Source organism: Zeugodacus cucurbitae, chromosome 3, assembly GCF_028554725.1.
Source record: "Zeugodacus cucurbitae isolate PBARC_wt_2022May chromosome 3, idZeuCucr1.2, whole genome shotgun sequence".
In the NCBI taxonomy this organism is placed as follows: Eukaryota; Metazoa; Arthropoda; class Insecta; order Diptera; family Tephritidae; genus Zeugodacus; species Zeugodacus cucurbitae.
The window spans coordinates 47895600-47911240 of NC_071668.1; the positions used below are offsets into that span (position 1 = coordinate 47895600).

Below are 15641 nucleotides of genomic sequence, written 5' to 3' on the forward strand. Positions count from 1 at the left end.
ATGCATCTACATCGTTATAGCCTAGAAGAACAATTTATTTGTCTATCAAGACGTTTTCTAATATTTCATAAAAAAAAATTACCAAAAGTTTTAATATATTGATCCACCAACCAACTCATCTCGCGTTGGCTGGTATTCACATCTGGTGCCGGTACATCTATACCCGGACCTATCATATTGCGACGTAATAGCTCCATTGTATAGCGACGCGTAATTGTTTGCAATTCTTGTGCAGTATACTTCTTCGGGTCGATACGTATGCCACCCTTGGAACCACCAAACGGTACATTCACGCAAGCCGTCTTAAACGCCATCAGATAAGCCAAAGCGCGTATCTCATCGGCGTCGACGTCCATGGCAAAACGTATGCCTACAAAAGAGGAACGGATATTATCAGTCAGTTATATATATCATGCTAGACATCAGCAGTTGAAGCATTGAAAAGGAAGAACATTTTCTTGAAACACACAACTACATGCATATATTCTAGAAAATTGGTTGAGAAATTTTTTGAATATACCAGCTTTTCTAGAAAAATAATAGCCAATAATATAATTGAACCCACCGCCTTTGAGTGGTAATCTGTGTCTAGTGTGGTGTGCGCGATAGCCGGTGATTAGCTCGTAATTGCCATCACTTCTTATTATAGGGAAGGTAACTTCCAATAGATTTGTAGTGCAGCCCATCAATTTAAGCATGGCGGAAACACGTTGTTCACGCTGTTCCTTCTTCATGTAAGGATACTTTTCCAGCTCCTTTATCATCATCGGCTCCATTAGCTGAGCGGCCGAGTGATAATAATACTCAACCATGTGTGCAAATGGTGGGTCTTTGTCTTTATTGATTTTTTCCAAATGCTTGGGCATCACGTGCTTTTCAAGCGTAGCCCCAAGTCCGGTCCAGTTTAAAACTGTCTTCGATAGTGAAGATCGCAAAAGTTTACCATTTAAAAGGAAGGACATATTGCCTTGCGATAATGCAATCCCAGTTATGATTTTTTTTGTGTGTTTTTGTAAGAAATTTTTTGCACTCACTTTTTCGGCAATTATTTTGGTATCCGCTGATTTTGTTGTATATTGTATATATACAATTGTATTACGAATATATAAATATTCCACAATATTCAGTAAGAAAATATTTTTTGTTTATTTATTATTTGCGTCAGGTTTTTTTTTGTAATTATTTTCTTCGAGAACAAATTCAAATCGCTCCGTTCAACACAACTGTTCTTATGAAAATCTCAATATCAACTGAACTGAGAAAAATAAATTTGACAATATTGACTGTTTATGTTTTGAAGTTTTGATTTTTTCTGTTGAAAATATGTTAATGTTAATGTTTTTTTAATGTTAATTATTTTATTCTGGCAAAAATTTTGGATTTTGGGGATCGTAAAAAATGACGAATAATGCATAATAACCCCTACCCACTTACTACGCTATTTTTGGTGCATTTGGTGGATGGATTTTTGGTACCATTCACCACTTTTTTGGTGCATTTTGGTGCATTTGATGCATTGGCGCGTGGTGAAAACCCGATTTTTTCACGGCGCGCAAATGGGGTTATGCAGGTCGTATGAGTACCATATTACCAAAAACAGAAAAACAGATATAAGGGTACCAAAAACAGAGGTAAGTGGGTAGGGGTTTTGTTTTTTAATTGTAAAACTGTTGCTGTCAAGAAGCCATTTTGTTTGTGTTTGTGTAAAGAAATATTTATTTAAAAATTGAAGAAAAATATACAAAAGGATATTACACTTTGGATCTTATAAATATATAAATGTAAAATGTGTAAAAATAAACAATCGCCTAGCGACTTCAGACGCATTCTGCAATTATTGCTGAGAAATGCCCTCCAATTCTAATGCTCGGAAAATCTTCGAAATCGAGTAAATAAAGGCGGCGGTGCGTAAATCATTGCAGTGGTGAATGCCACCAAAATTGGCGTAGTAAGTGGGTAGGGGTTTTTTTTTTTAATTGTTAAACTGTTGCTGTCAAGAAGCCATTCTGTTTGTGTTTTTGTAAAGAAATATTTATTTAAAAATTGAAGAAAAATATACAAAAGGATATTACACTTTGGATCTTATAAATATATAAATGTAAAATTTGTAAAAATAAATAATCGCCAAGCGACTTCAGACGCATTCTGTAATTATTGTTGAGAAATGCCCTCCATTTCTAAGGCTCGGAAAATCTTAGAAATCGAGTAAATAAAGGCAGCGGTGCGTAAATCATTGCAGAGACCGAATTCATTGGCCACAATCTTAATGCCTGCCCCCGCAGTTTCCATAACTGTTTGTAGTCCTGCGTCTACAATATCCGCCTCCTTCGTACAGTCTCTTATGAGCTTTAACTTTTTGTTTGGCTTGAACTTATCCTAAATAAATAAATTAAAAAAAATCATATTAACAAATTAACTTATTTGCACGGTGGTCAAAGTTCACTTACCTCGCACTCATTCATGGAGTTAAAGATCTCGTTGATTATGGCTTTCTCGCGTTTAACATTCATTTTGCCATAAGATACATGATTGATATTCTTTAAGTACTCAAAGTAGGATACCGTTACACCGCCAGCATTGCAAAACAAATCCGGTATAATGAGTACATTCTTTTTACGTAATATTTCATCGGCAGCTGGCGTCGAAGGACCATTAGCGCCTTCTAAAATCATCTTGGCTTGTACACTGTTAGCATTTTCGACAGTGAGAACCTTTTGCGTAGAGCAAGGCATTAGTATATCGCATTTTTCACCCAACAAACTGCCCTCTTTTTCGGTGGCTTTGGTATAGCCCTTGATTGATTTATTATTTTTTGCATAATACTCCATTAAGTCCTTAGTATATGAAGAAAATTAAAAAAATATTATTATGGAGATATTTATTTTCAATACGCCACATACCTTTGGATCTATGCCATTCTCATTTACTAGAGACACGTCAAATTCTTGAACACCGATCAGTTTGGCACCGGCTTCCACTACAAAAACGGATGCATGGGAACCGACATTGCCAAACCCTTGTACGATCACGGTTTTATCTTTCCAACCAGTCTTCCAGCCTAATAAATCCATCCAATCTTTATCCATAATAAAACATTCAGCCGCCTTAAATAGACCACGTCCCGTGGCGGCGGTGCGACCATTTATACCGCCTATTTCTACTGGCTTACCAGTCGTGATGGCCAATGCATCTACATCGTTATAGCCTAGAAGAACAATTTATTTGTCTATCAAGACGTTTTCTAATATTTCATAAAAAAAAATTACCAAAAGTTTTAATATATTGATCCACCAACCAACTCATCTCGCGTTGGCTGGTATTCACATCTGGTGCCGGTACATCTATACCCGGACCTATCATATTGCGACGTAATAGCTCCATTGTATAGCGACGCGTAATTGTTTGCAATTCTTGTGCAGTATACTTCTTCGGGTCGATACGTATGCCACCCTTGGAACCACCAAACGGTACATTCACGCAAGCCGTCTTAAACGCCATCAGATAAGCCAAAGCGCGTATCTCATCGGCGTCGACGTCCATGGCAAAACGTATGCCTACAAAAGAGGAACGGATATTATCAGTCAGTTATATATATCATGCTAGACATCAGCAGTTGAAGCATTGAAAAGGAAGAACATTTTCTTGAAACACACAACTACATGCATATATTCTAGAAAATTCGTTGAGAAATTTTTTGAATATACCAGCTTTTCTAGAAAAATAATAGCCAATAATATAATTGAACCCACCGCCTTTGAGTGGTAATCTGTGTCTAGTGTGGTGTGCGCGATAGCCGGTGATTAGCTCGTAATTGCCATCACTTCTTATTATAGGGAAGGTAACTTCCAATAGATTTGTAGTGCAGCCCATCAATTTAAGCATGGCGGAAACACGTTGTTCACGCTGTTCCTTCTTCATGTAAGGATACTTTTCCAGCTCCTTTATCATCATCGGCTCCATTAGCTGAGCGGCCGAGTGATAATAATACTCAACCATGTGTGCAAATGGTGGGTCTTTGTCTTTATTGATTTTTTCCAAATGCTTGGGCATCACGTGCTTTTCACGCGTAGCCCCAAGTCCGGTCCAGTTTAAAACTGTCTTCGATAGTGAAGATCGCAAAAGTTTACCATTTAAAAGGAAGGACATATTGCCTTGCGATAATGCAATCCCAGTTATGATTTTTTTTGTGTGTTTTTGTAAGAAATTTTTTGCACTCACTTTTTCGGCAATTATTTTGGTATCCGCTGATTTTGTTGTATATTGTATATATACAATTGTATTACGAATATATAAATATTCCACAATATTCAGTAAGAAAATATTTTTTGTTTATTTATTATTTGCGTCAGGTTTTTTTTTGTAATTATTTTCTTCGAGAACAAATTCAAATCGCTCCGTTCAACACAACTGTTCTTATGAAAATCTCAATATCAACTGAACTGAGAAAAATAAATTTGACAATATTGACTGTTTATGTTTTGAAGTTTTGATTTTTTCTGTTGAAAATATGTTAATGTTAATGTTTTTTTAATGTTAATTATTTTATTCTGGCAAAAATTTTGGATTTTGGGGATCGTAAAAAATGACGAATAATGCATAATAACCCCTACCCACTTACTACGCTATTTTTGGTGCATTTGGTGGATGGATTTTTGGTACCATTCACCACTTTTTTGGTGCATTTTGGTGCATTTGATGCATTGGCGCGTGGTGAAAAACCGATTTTTTCACGGCGCGCAAATGGGGTTATACAGGTCGTATGAGTACCATATTACCAAAAACAGAAAAACAGATATAAGGGTACCAAAAACAGAGGTAAGTGGGTAGGGGTTTTGTTTTTTAATTGTAAAACTGTTGCTGTCAAGAAGCCATTTTGTTTGTGTTTTTGTAAAGAAATATTTATTTAAAAATTGAAGAAAAATATACAAAAGGATATTACACTTTGGATCTTATAAATATATAAATGTAAAATTTGTAAAAATAAATAATCGCCAAGCGACTTCAGACGCATTCTGTAATTATTGTTGAGAAATGCCCTCCATTTCTAAGGCTCGGAAAATCTTAGAAATCGAGTAAATAAAGGCAGCGGTGCGTAAATCATTGCAGAGACCGAATTCATTGGCCACAATCTTAATGCCTGCCCCCGCAGTTTCCATAACTGTTTGTAGTCCTGCGTCTACAATATCCGCCTCCTTCGTACAGTCTCTTATGAGCTTTAACTTTTTGTTTGGCTTGAACTTATCCTAAATAAATAAATTAAAAAAAATCATATTAACAAATTAACTTATTTGCACGGTGGTCAAAGTTCACTTACCTCGCACTCATTCATAGAGTTAAAGATCTCGTTGATTATGGCTTTCTCGCGTTTAACATTCATTTTGCCATAAGATACATGATTGATATTCTTTAAGTACTCAAAGTAGGATACCGTTACACCGCCAGCATTGCAAAACAAATCCGGTATAATGAGTACATTCTTTTTACGTAATATTTCATCGGCAGCTGGCGTCGAAGGACCATTAGCGCCTTCTAAAATCATCTTGGCTTGTACACTGTTAGCATTTTCGACAGTGAGAACCTTTTGCGTAGAGCAAGGCATTAGTATATCGCATTTTTCACCCAACAAACTGCCCTCTTTTTCGGTGGCTTTGGTATAGCCCTTGATTGATTTATTATTTTTTGCATAATACTCCATTAAGTCCTAAGTATATGAAGAAAATTAAAAAAATATTATCATGGAGATATTTATTTTCAATACGCCACATACCTTTGGATCTATGCCATTCTCATTTACTAGAGACACGTCAAATTCTTGAACACCGATCAGTTTGGCACCGGCTTCCACTACAAAAACGGATGCATGGGAACCGACATTGCCAAACCCTTGTACGATCACGGTTTTATCTTTCCAACCAGTCTTCCAGCCTAATAAATCCATCCAATCTTTATCCATAATAAAACATTCAGCCGCCTTAAATAGACCACGTCCCGTGGCGGCGGTGCGACCATTTATACCGCCTATTTCTACTGGCTTACCAGTCGTGATGGCCAATGCATCTACATCGTTATAGCCTAGAAGAACAATTTATTTGTCTATCAAGACGTTTTCTAATATTTCATAAAAAAAAATTACCAAAAGTTTTAATATATTGATCCACCAACCAACTCATCTCGCGTTGGCTGGTATTCACATCTGGTGCCGGTACATCTATACCCGGACCTATCATATTGCGACGTAATAGCTCCATTGTATAGCGACGCGTAATTGTTTGCAATTCTTGTGCAGTATACTTCTTCGGGTCGATACGTATGCCACCCTTGGAACCACCAAACGGTACATTCACGCAAGCCGTCTTAAACGCCATCAGATAAGCCAAAGCGCGTATCTCATCGGCGTCGACGTCCATGGCAAAACGTATGCCTACAAAAGAGGAACGGATATTATCAGTCAGTTATATATATCATGCTAGACATCAGCAGTTGAAGCATTGAAAAGGAAGAACATTTTCTTGAAACACACAACTACATGCATATATTCTAGAAAATTCGTTGAGAAATTTTTTGAATATACCAGCTTTTCTAGAAAAATAATAGCCAATAATATAATTGAACCCACCGCCTTTGAGTGGTAATCTGTGTCTAGTGTGGTGTGCGCGATAGCCGGTGATTAGCTCGTAATTGCCATCACTTCTTATTATAGGGAAGGTAACTTCCAATAGATTTGTAGTGCAGCCCATCAATTTAAGCATGGCGGAAACACGTTGTTCACGCTGTTCCTTCTTCATGTAAGGATACTTTTCCAGCTCCTTTATCATCATCGGCTCCATTAGCTGAGCGGCCGAGTGATAATAATACTCAACCATGTGTGCAAATGGTGGGTCTTTGTCTTTATTGATTTTTTCCAAATGCTGGGGCATCACGTGCTTTTCACGCGTAGCCCCAAGTCCGGTCCAGTTTAAAACTGTCTTCGATAGTGAAGATCGCAAAAGTTTACCATTTAAAAGGAAGGACATATTGCCTTGCGATAATGCAATCCCAGTTATGATTTTTTTTGTGTGTTTTTGTAAGAAATTTTTTGCACTCACTTTTTCGGCAATTATTTTGGTATCCGCTGATTTTGTTGTATATTGTATATATACAATTGTATTACGAATATATAAATATTCCACAATATTCAGTAAGAAAATATTTTTTGTTTATTTATTATTTGCGTCAGGTTTTTTTTTGTAATTATTTTCTTCGAGAACAAATTCAAATCGATCCGTTCAACACAACTGTTCTTATGAAAATCTCAATATCAACTGAACTGAGAAAAATAAATTTGACAATATTGACTGTTTATGTTTTGAAGTTTTGATTTTTTCTGTTGAAAATATGTTAATGTTAATGTTTTTTTAATGTTAATTATTTTATTCTGGCAAAAATTTTGGATTTTGGGGATCGTAAAAAATGACGAATAATGCATAATAACCCCTACCCACTTACTACGCTATTTTTGGTGCATTTGGTGGATGGATTTTTGGTACCATTCACCACTTTTTTGGTGCATTTTGGTGCATTTGATGCATTGGCGCGTGGTGAAAACCCGATTTTTTCACGGCGCGCAAATGGGGTTATACAGGTCGTATGAGTACCATATTACCAAAAACAGAAAAACAGATATAAGGGTACCAAAAACAGAGGTAAGTGGGTAGGGGTTTTGTTTTTTAATTGTAAAACTGTTGCTGTCAAGAAGCCATTTTGTTTGTGTTTGTGTAAAGAAATATTTATTTAAAAATTGAAGAAAAATATACAAAAGGATATTACACTTTGGATCTTATAAATATATAAATGTAAAATGTGTAAAAATAAACAATCGCCTAGCGACTTCAGACGCATTCTGCAATTATTGCTGAGAAATGCCCTCCAATTCTAATGCTCGGAAAATCTTCGAAATCGAGTAAATAAAGGCGGCGGTGCGTAAATCATTGCAGTGGTGAATGCCACCAAAATTGGCGTAGTAAGTGGGTAGGGGTTTTTTTTTTAATTGTTAAACTGTTGCTGTCAAGAAGCCATTCTGTTTGTGTTTTTGTAAAGAAATATTTATTTAAAAATTGAAGAAAAATATACAAAAGGATATTACACTTTGGATCTTATAAATATATAAATGTAAAATTTGTAAAAATAAATAATCGCCAAGCGACTTCAGACGCATTCTGTAATTATTGTTGAGAAATGCCCTCCATTTCTAAGGCTCGGAAAATCTTAGAAATCGAGTAAATAAAGGCAGCGGTGCGTAAATCATTGCAGAGACCGAATTCATTGGCCACAATCTTAATGCCTGCCCCCGCAGTTTCCATAACTGTTTGTAGTCCTGCGTCTACAATATCCGCCTCCTTCGTACAGTCTCTTATGAGCTTTAACTTTTTGTTTGGCTTGAACTTATCCTAAATAAATAAATTAAAAAAAATCATATTAACAAATTAACTTATTTGCACGGTGGTCAAAGTTCACTTACCTCGCACTCATTCATAGAGTTAAAGATCTCGTTGATTATGGCTTTCTCGCGTTTAACATTCATTTTGCCATAAGATACATGATTGATATTCTTTAAGTACTCAAAGTAGGATACCGTTACACCGCCAGCATTGCAAAACAAATCCGGTATAATGAGTACATTCTTTTTACGTAATATTTCATCGGCAGCTGGCGTCGAAGGACCATTAGCGCCTTCTAAAATCATCTTGGCTTGTACACTGTTAGCATTTTCGACAGTGAGAACCTTTTGCGTAGAGCAAGGCATTAGTATATCGCATTTTTCACCCAACAAACTGCCCTCTTTTTCGGTGGCTTTGGTATAGCCCTTGATTGATTTATTATTTTTTGCATAATACTCCATTAAGTCCTAAGTATATGAAGAAAATTAAAAAAATATTATCATGGAGATATTTATTTTCAATACGCCACATACCTTTGGATCTATGCCATTCTCATTTACTAGAGACACGTCAAATTCTTGAACACCGATCAGTTTGGCACCGGCTTCCACTACAAAAACGGATGCATGGGAACCGACATTGCCAAACCCTTGTACGATCACGGTTTTATCTTTCCAACCAGTCTTCCAGCCTAATAAATCCATCCAATCTTTATCCATAATAAAACATTCAGCCGCCTTAAATAGACCACGTCCCGTGGCGGCGGTGCGACCATTTATACCGCCTATTTCTACTGGCTTACCAGTCGTGATGGCCAATGCATCTACATCGTTATAGCCTAGAAGAACAATTTATTTGTCTATCAAGACGTTTTCTAATATTTCATAAAAAAAAATTACCAAAAGTTTTAATATATTGATCCACCAACCAACTCATCTCGCGTTGGCTGGTATTCACATCTGGTGCCGGTACATCTATACCCGGACCTATCATATTGCGACGTAATAGCTCCATTGTATAGCGACGCGTAATTGTTTGCAATTCTTGTGCAGTATACTTCTTCGGGTCGATACGTATGCCACCCTTGGAACCACCAAACGGTACATTCACGCAAGCCGTCTTAAACGCCATCAGATAAGCCAAAGCGCGTATCTCATCGGCGTCGACGTCCATGGCAAAACGTATGCCTACAAAAGAGGAACGGATATTATCAGTCAGTTATATATATCATGCTAGACATCAGCAGTTGAAGCATTGAAAAGGAAGAACATTTTCTTGAAACACACAACTACATGCATATATTCTAGAAAATTCGTTGAGAAATTTTTTGAATATACCAGCTTTTCTAGAAAAATAATAGCCAATAATATAATTGAACCCACCGCCTTTGAGTGGTAATCTGTGTCTAGTGTGGTGTGCGCGATAGCCGGTGATTAGCTCGTAATTGCCATCACTTCTTATTATAGGGAAGGTAACTTCCAATAGATTTGTAGTGCAGCCCATCAATTTAAGCATGGCGGAAACACGTTGTTCACGCTGTTCCTTCTTCATGTAAGGATACTTTTCCAGCTCCTTTATCATCATCGGCTCCATTAGCTGAGCGGCCGAGTGATAATAATACTCAACCATGTGTGCAAATGGTGGGTCTTTGTCTTTATTGATTTTTTCCAAATGCTTGGGCATCACGTGCTTTTCACGCGTAGCCCCAAGTCCGGTCCAGTTTAAAACTGTCTTCGATAGTGAAGATCGCAAAAGTTTACCATTTAAAAGGAAGGACATATTGCCTTGCGATAATGCAATCCCAGTTATGATTTTTTTTGTGTGTTTTTGTAAGAAATTTTTTGCACTCACTTTTTCGGCAATTATTTTGGTATCCGCTGATTTTGTTGTATATTGTATATATACAATTGTATTACGAATATATAAATATTCCACAATATTCAGTAAGAAAATATTTTTTGTTTATTTATTATTTGCGTCAGGTTTTTTTTTGTAATTATTTTCTTCGAGAACAAATTCAAATCGCTCCGTTCAACACAACTGTTCTTATGAAAATCTCAATATCAACTGAACTGAGAAAAATAAATTTGACAATATTGACTGTTTATGTTTTGAAGTTTTGATTTTTTCTGTTGAAAATATGTTAATGTTAATGTTTTTTTAATGTTAATTATTTTATTCTGGCAAAAATTTTGGATTTTGGGGATCGTAAAAAATGCCGAATAATGCATAATAACCCCTACCCACTTACTACGCTATTTTTGGTGCATTTGGTGGATGGATTTTTGGTACCATTCACCACTTTTTTGGTGCATTTTGGTGCATTTGATGCATTGGCGCGTGGTGAAAACCCGATTTTTTCACGGCGCGCAAATGGGGTTATACAGGTCGTATGAGTACCATATTACCAAAAACAGAAAAACAGATATAAGGGTACCAAAAACAGAGGTAAGTGGGTAGGGGTTTTGTTTTTTAATTGTAAAACTGTTGCTGTCAAGAAGCCATTTTGTTTGTGTTTGTGTAAAGAAATATTTATTTAAAAATTGAAGAAAAATATACAAAAGGATATTACACTTTGGATCTTATAAATATATAAATGTAAAATGTGTAAAAATAAACAATCGCCTAGCGACTTCAGACGCATTCTGCAATTATTGCTGAGAAATGCCCTCCAATTCTAATGCTCGGAAAATCTTCGAAATCGAGTAAATAAAGGCGGCGGTGCGTAAATCATTGCAGTGGTGAATACCACCAAAATTGGCGTAGTAAGTGGGTAGGGGGTTTCTTCCCCTTGCCCACCCACCCTCGAACAACAGGAACAACAGGAACAACAGCAACAGAAGCAGCAGCAGCATAACAGCATAACCTGTAAAAAGAAAAAAGAAAGAAAAAAAATAGTAAGGGTATTCGTTTAAACGTGTAATGTTACCCATCGCATAAATTTATGCAAATACGCAGTGTGTTACATGAACGCACTTCAAATTCTTTGTGTAAATGCCACTTATTTATGTATTAAACAGCTGTTTGGGTGTCAAAATATTAAAATGCCGAAAGTTAGCGAAAAAGCAAAATTTATTCAACTTTGCGAAAAATCACTAGTATTTGATTTGTTAATGTTGGAGCTGTTTGGAAAACATGACGGTAATTGTTTTGCGTCAATGCTACATTTTTTAAAGGCGCATATATACATAAATATATAAATGATTTCAGAAATCCAACGCAAAAAGGAAGATGAAATTATGGAAGACTTTAGCTTTGCATTGGCAGCTGCTGCATATTTTAGATATGGATCTACATTTGTTCATCATTCTGTCCCAAAATCACCCAACTTTTTAATAGATGTATTACCGCATTTGGATGAAAACAGGTTTCGAGAAATTGTGCGAGTCAGCAAAACCACATTTGATTTTATCATTGATCTGATAAAGGATGACGAAGTGTTCAATGGTCCACGTTCATGTAAACAGTTTCCTATCCAAATTCAATTGGCTGTAGTAATGTACCGACTGGGTTCATGTGGAGAAGGAGCAACAATTACTAAAATTGCTAGTTTGTTTGGTATTAGCGATGGTGGAGTAATACAGGTGAGCTATTTACATATGTATCGGTTAAAATTTGTGTTTCAGCTGTATTTTAAATTTCTCAATAGGTCATGACCAACAGGGTATTTGATGCAATTATTAAAAGGAAAACTCAGTTTCTGTTTTGGCCGGACCCTGTAGAGCGTAGAGCTTTAGTTGTTCAAACACTCAGTGAGCTACCACATTGTGTTGGCTACGTAGATGGAACGGAGATAAAATTGGCGGAAAAACCCACTGTAGATTGCGAAGCATATTTTTCTCGCAAGCATATATATTCACTTAAGGCTCAATGTGTGTGTGACCACAAACTAGTAATTCGTCATATGGTATTGGGGTATCCCGGTAGTGTTCACGACGCTAGGATATACAACAATTGCGAGCTATCCACAAACGCCACTGAAATGCTAACAGGATCAGAGTGGTTAGCTGCAGACAGTGCATATAAATTAACTTCGACCCTTATTACTCCTTTTAGAATAAACGCAACGGAAGGCACCTTGAATCAACGAATTCTGTTCAACAGAACGTTCAGCCAGTACCGAATAAGAATTGAGCATTGCTTTGGTTTATTGAAAGAACGTTTTAATAGCTTGAAAGAACTCAAAATTCAAATAAAGAGTGATAATTCGGTAAAGTTTGCATGCCGGTGGATATTAGTTTGTGCGATATTGCACAATATTATATTAAAAGAAAACGACGGTGGTTTTGATGTTGACGAAGAAAGCATTAGTGAAAACAGTGAAGTCGACGAGCCTGGGGATCAAAACTTACCAACAGTTGAAGGTGCATCTAAGCGCCTTTCATTGTTATCACTAATGGAAACTTAAAAATAAAGTATTGAAACTCATGTTTACATATCTTTAAAATCCATTAATATATGCTTTTATTTACAGAAAAATAAAAAGTGCTTCTGTGCCTATTAACATTTAGTTACATTCAAATATACATGTATTTTGCTATGAGATCTTTTAAATTTGCGAAAAAAGTACCATGTGAAATCTCTTAAAGTTTCACATTTATTTTGATTTTAACTTTAACTCTATTTCAAACATTTTAATGCGTTCTTCACTAGCAAGTTTCAGTTTTTCAATTTCCAGTTTGGTTTCTTTTTCTGATTCAGTTTCAATTCTTTTCATTTCTAATTGATTATTCAGTTCAATTCTTTTCAACTCGACCTCATTCTTTTCTTTTTCTTTTTCTAATTCTATTTTCTTAACTTCTAATTCCAACCTTTTCTCCTGAATAAAAATCAATTTATTGAACGGGGCTTCACTCTTTCTTTTTGGTTTTTTTGTTGAACTTCTAAAGTCCAACGAACTTTGTGGTGTAGAAGTTGCCGCGGCGGCGGCACTGCAATCGCTACTTATACTTATAGGTAATATTGGGTCAACTAAATCCTCACAATCGAGCGCACACAAGTCGTAGGAATCGATGGTATCGTTTAACGAACTATCAGCACAAGGGGAATCAGCCAGTACTTCAATGCTGTCAGTGCTTTCAAAAATTACTCCGGGATTTACATTTTTGCGTTGCCCGAAGATAACTTCCAGTAAGTCAAAGTTGGGACAAATTTTGTTGACATGCGCTGATACGCTTGACTCGTCACCATTAGCGAGTAGTCCAGACCCAGTTTTGTTTTTCCAGGCTGCCGCGGCAACGTACAACGCTTTGAGATACCTCATTTTGCTTTTCATAGCTACGCAAACGACAGATTGAAGTGCCGGTGTATTTTGCTGCAATTTTTCGTAAAACCTTTGGGAGGTCGGTTTCTGGAAGATATGCGTAAATTCGTGTTAAAACAAACATATGTACCTAAACATTTTCACTTTTCTAAAACCCTTACCTCAAAAGATTCTGGACTATCTTTAATTGCGTCGGATACTGCTTGCAACAGCTGCAGGGACTGCGACTCTGTCCAGCGATGGGACGGTTTCAGCCGTAGACGCTTTTGCTTTAACTTTTTATCCTGAAATATAAAACAATTGCAACAATTAAATAAAATTTATGTTCCGAGTTTCATTCTTACCTTTTCCATTTTAATTTTCACAATAATATTCATCAGCTGGTCGTTTGGTAGGGTTGCTTTTGCAATATCGTAAATTTACAAGTGTTCTTTACACACTGACATTGGTGCGTAATGTGTTTAAATGAATTTCCATATAAGTTGCTGCCAGATTTTTACGCATTCGTAAATATACACGGTTTAAGAGGTTTACGGGGCTTTTACACGTTTAAACGAATACCCTTAGTATAAAAAAGGGCATAAATACACACATGATCATGCGTAATGGTATACCAAAAGACATATGTACACATTATGCGCGTCTGTTTGTTATATATACATAGTGCATATAAACAAGTTGAGAATTCATGAGAATTATCTCAATGATCGCATCATGCATCTTAAACGCATGCCATATGCCATCTGCCACATCAGCTGTTAGCATCACATGTGTAATATTGTACGGGTACCTCCATCTATATGTGAAAAATCCATCCACCAATCATCTCAATGATCATGCATAAACGCATGCCATATGCCATCTGCCACATCAGCTGTTAGCAGCACATGTGTAATAATGTACGGGTACCTCCATCTATATGTGAAAAATCCATCCACCAATCATCTCAATGATCATGCATAAACGCATGCCATATGCCATCTGCCACATCAGCTGTTAGCAGCACATGTGTAACATTGTATGGGTATCCATCTATATGTGAAAATTCTATCATAATCATATGTTGATAAATGTATAACAAATTCTATCATATGTTGATAAATGTATAACAAATTCAATAATCATATGTGAAACAATGTGTACACTTGAACACATATATATGTATGATGGGGTACAAAAGTATGTACACTTTAAAACGCTATGCTATTGGGTGCGTCCGGTTGGTGGCTCAAACGCTTTGGGCCACCTAGTAGGTTCCATTGGCTATCATTTGAGCCATTGGTAGCGAACCTAGCGTCACCAGGAGCGCGACAATCGCACGTGTACTATATGTCGATGGTCACCCAATGACGCACATTTGGTGGTCACTGGCGGATGGAACGGATGCACTAGGTGGATGGAATTCTATTTATAAATGTTGGTGCTATCGAGCACTAACTTTTTCATCCATCCACCATCACTCCAGTATAACCAGGAGCGCGACAATCACAAAAAATCGATTTTTTCACGACGCGCCAATGTATCAAAAAATACCAAAAAACACCAAAAATCGCCAAAAAAACATAAAAAAGCACCAAAAATGTGGTGAATGGTACCAAAATCCATCCACCAAACAACACCAACAATCGCCAAAAAACATCAAAACCAAAAAAGTGGTGAATGGTATCAAAATCCATCCACCAAAAAAAAGCAAAAAAGTGGTGAATGGTACCAAAATCCATCCACCAAAATGCATCAAAAAACACCAAAAAAGTGGTGAATGGTACCAAAATCCATCCACCAAAATGCATCAAAAAACACCAAAAAAGTGGTGAATGGTACCAAAATCCATCCACCAAAAAAAATCAAAAAAGTGGTGAATGGTACCAAAATCCATCCACCAAAATGCATCAAAAAACAACAAAAAAGTGGTGAATGCCACCAAAATTGGCGTACTACGCTATTTTTGGTGCATTTGGTGG

General features: G+C 36.5%; 2 protein-coding genes across 3 annotated transcripts; one reads left to right on the plus strand and one right to left on the minus strand.

The window, feature by feature from the left end:
- Positions 1-11309: 11309 nt before the first annotated feature.
- LOC128920575 (putative nuclease HARBI1) lies at positions 11310-12872 on the plus strand. 2 transcript variants are annotated; one of them, XM_054228327.1, is made up of 3 exons: positions 11310-11558; positions 11628-12001; positions 12067-12872. In XM_054228327.1, the coding sequence occupies exons 1-3, from the start codon at positions 11384-11386 to the stop codon at positions 12823-12825; spliced, it is 1308 nt and encodes a 435-aa protein (XP_054084302.1). In that variant the 5' UTR covers positions 11310-11383; the 3' UTR covers positions 12826-12872. The 2 variants fall into 2 exon arrangements, with proteins under 2 accessions (XP_054084302.1, XP_054084303.1); XM_054228328.1 differs by having other exon boundaries at positions 11310-12001.
- LOC128920576 (uncharacterized) lies at positions 12854-14252 on the minus strand. Its single transcript, XM_054228329.1, has 3 exons — positions 14025-14252; positions 13842-13964; positions 12854-13767 (listed from the first exon to the last, which is right to left on the minus strand). The coding sequence occupies exons 1-3, from the start codon at positions 14055-14057 to the stop codon at positions 13015-13017; spliced, it is 909 nt and encodes a 302-aa protein (XP_054084304.1). The 5' UTR covers positions 14058-14252; the 3' UTR covers positions 12854-13014.
- Positions 14253-15641: the final 1389 nt, after the last annotated feature.

Bases quoted from the DNA above. Each gene is read 5' to 3' on its own strand.
- LOC128920575 (XM_054228327.1), top strand. From the start codon at position 11,384: ATGAACGCACTTCAAATTCTTTGTGTAAATGCCACTTATTTATGTATT. The intron at 11,559-11,627 runs GTAATTGTTTTG...AAATGATTTCAG, and splicing joins GCTGTTTGGAAAACATGACG to AAATCCAACGCAAAAAGGAA. The intron at 12,002-12,066 runs GTGAGCTATTTA...ATTTCTCAATAG, and splicing joins GCGATGGTGGAGTAATACAG to GTCATGACCAACAGGGTATT.
- LOC128920576 (XM_054228329.1), bottom strand. From the start codon at position 14,057: ATGAATATTATTGTGAAAATTAAAATGGAAAAG. The intron at 13,965-14,024 runs GTAAGAATGAAA...TTTATATTTCAG, and splicing joins TGAAAATTAAAATGGAAAAG to GATAAAAAGTTAAAGCAAAA. The intron at 13,768-13,841 runs GTAAGGGTTTTA...CATATCTTCCAG, and splicing joins ATAGTCCAGAATCTTTTGAG to AAACCGACCTCCCAAAGGTT.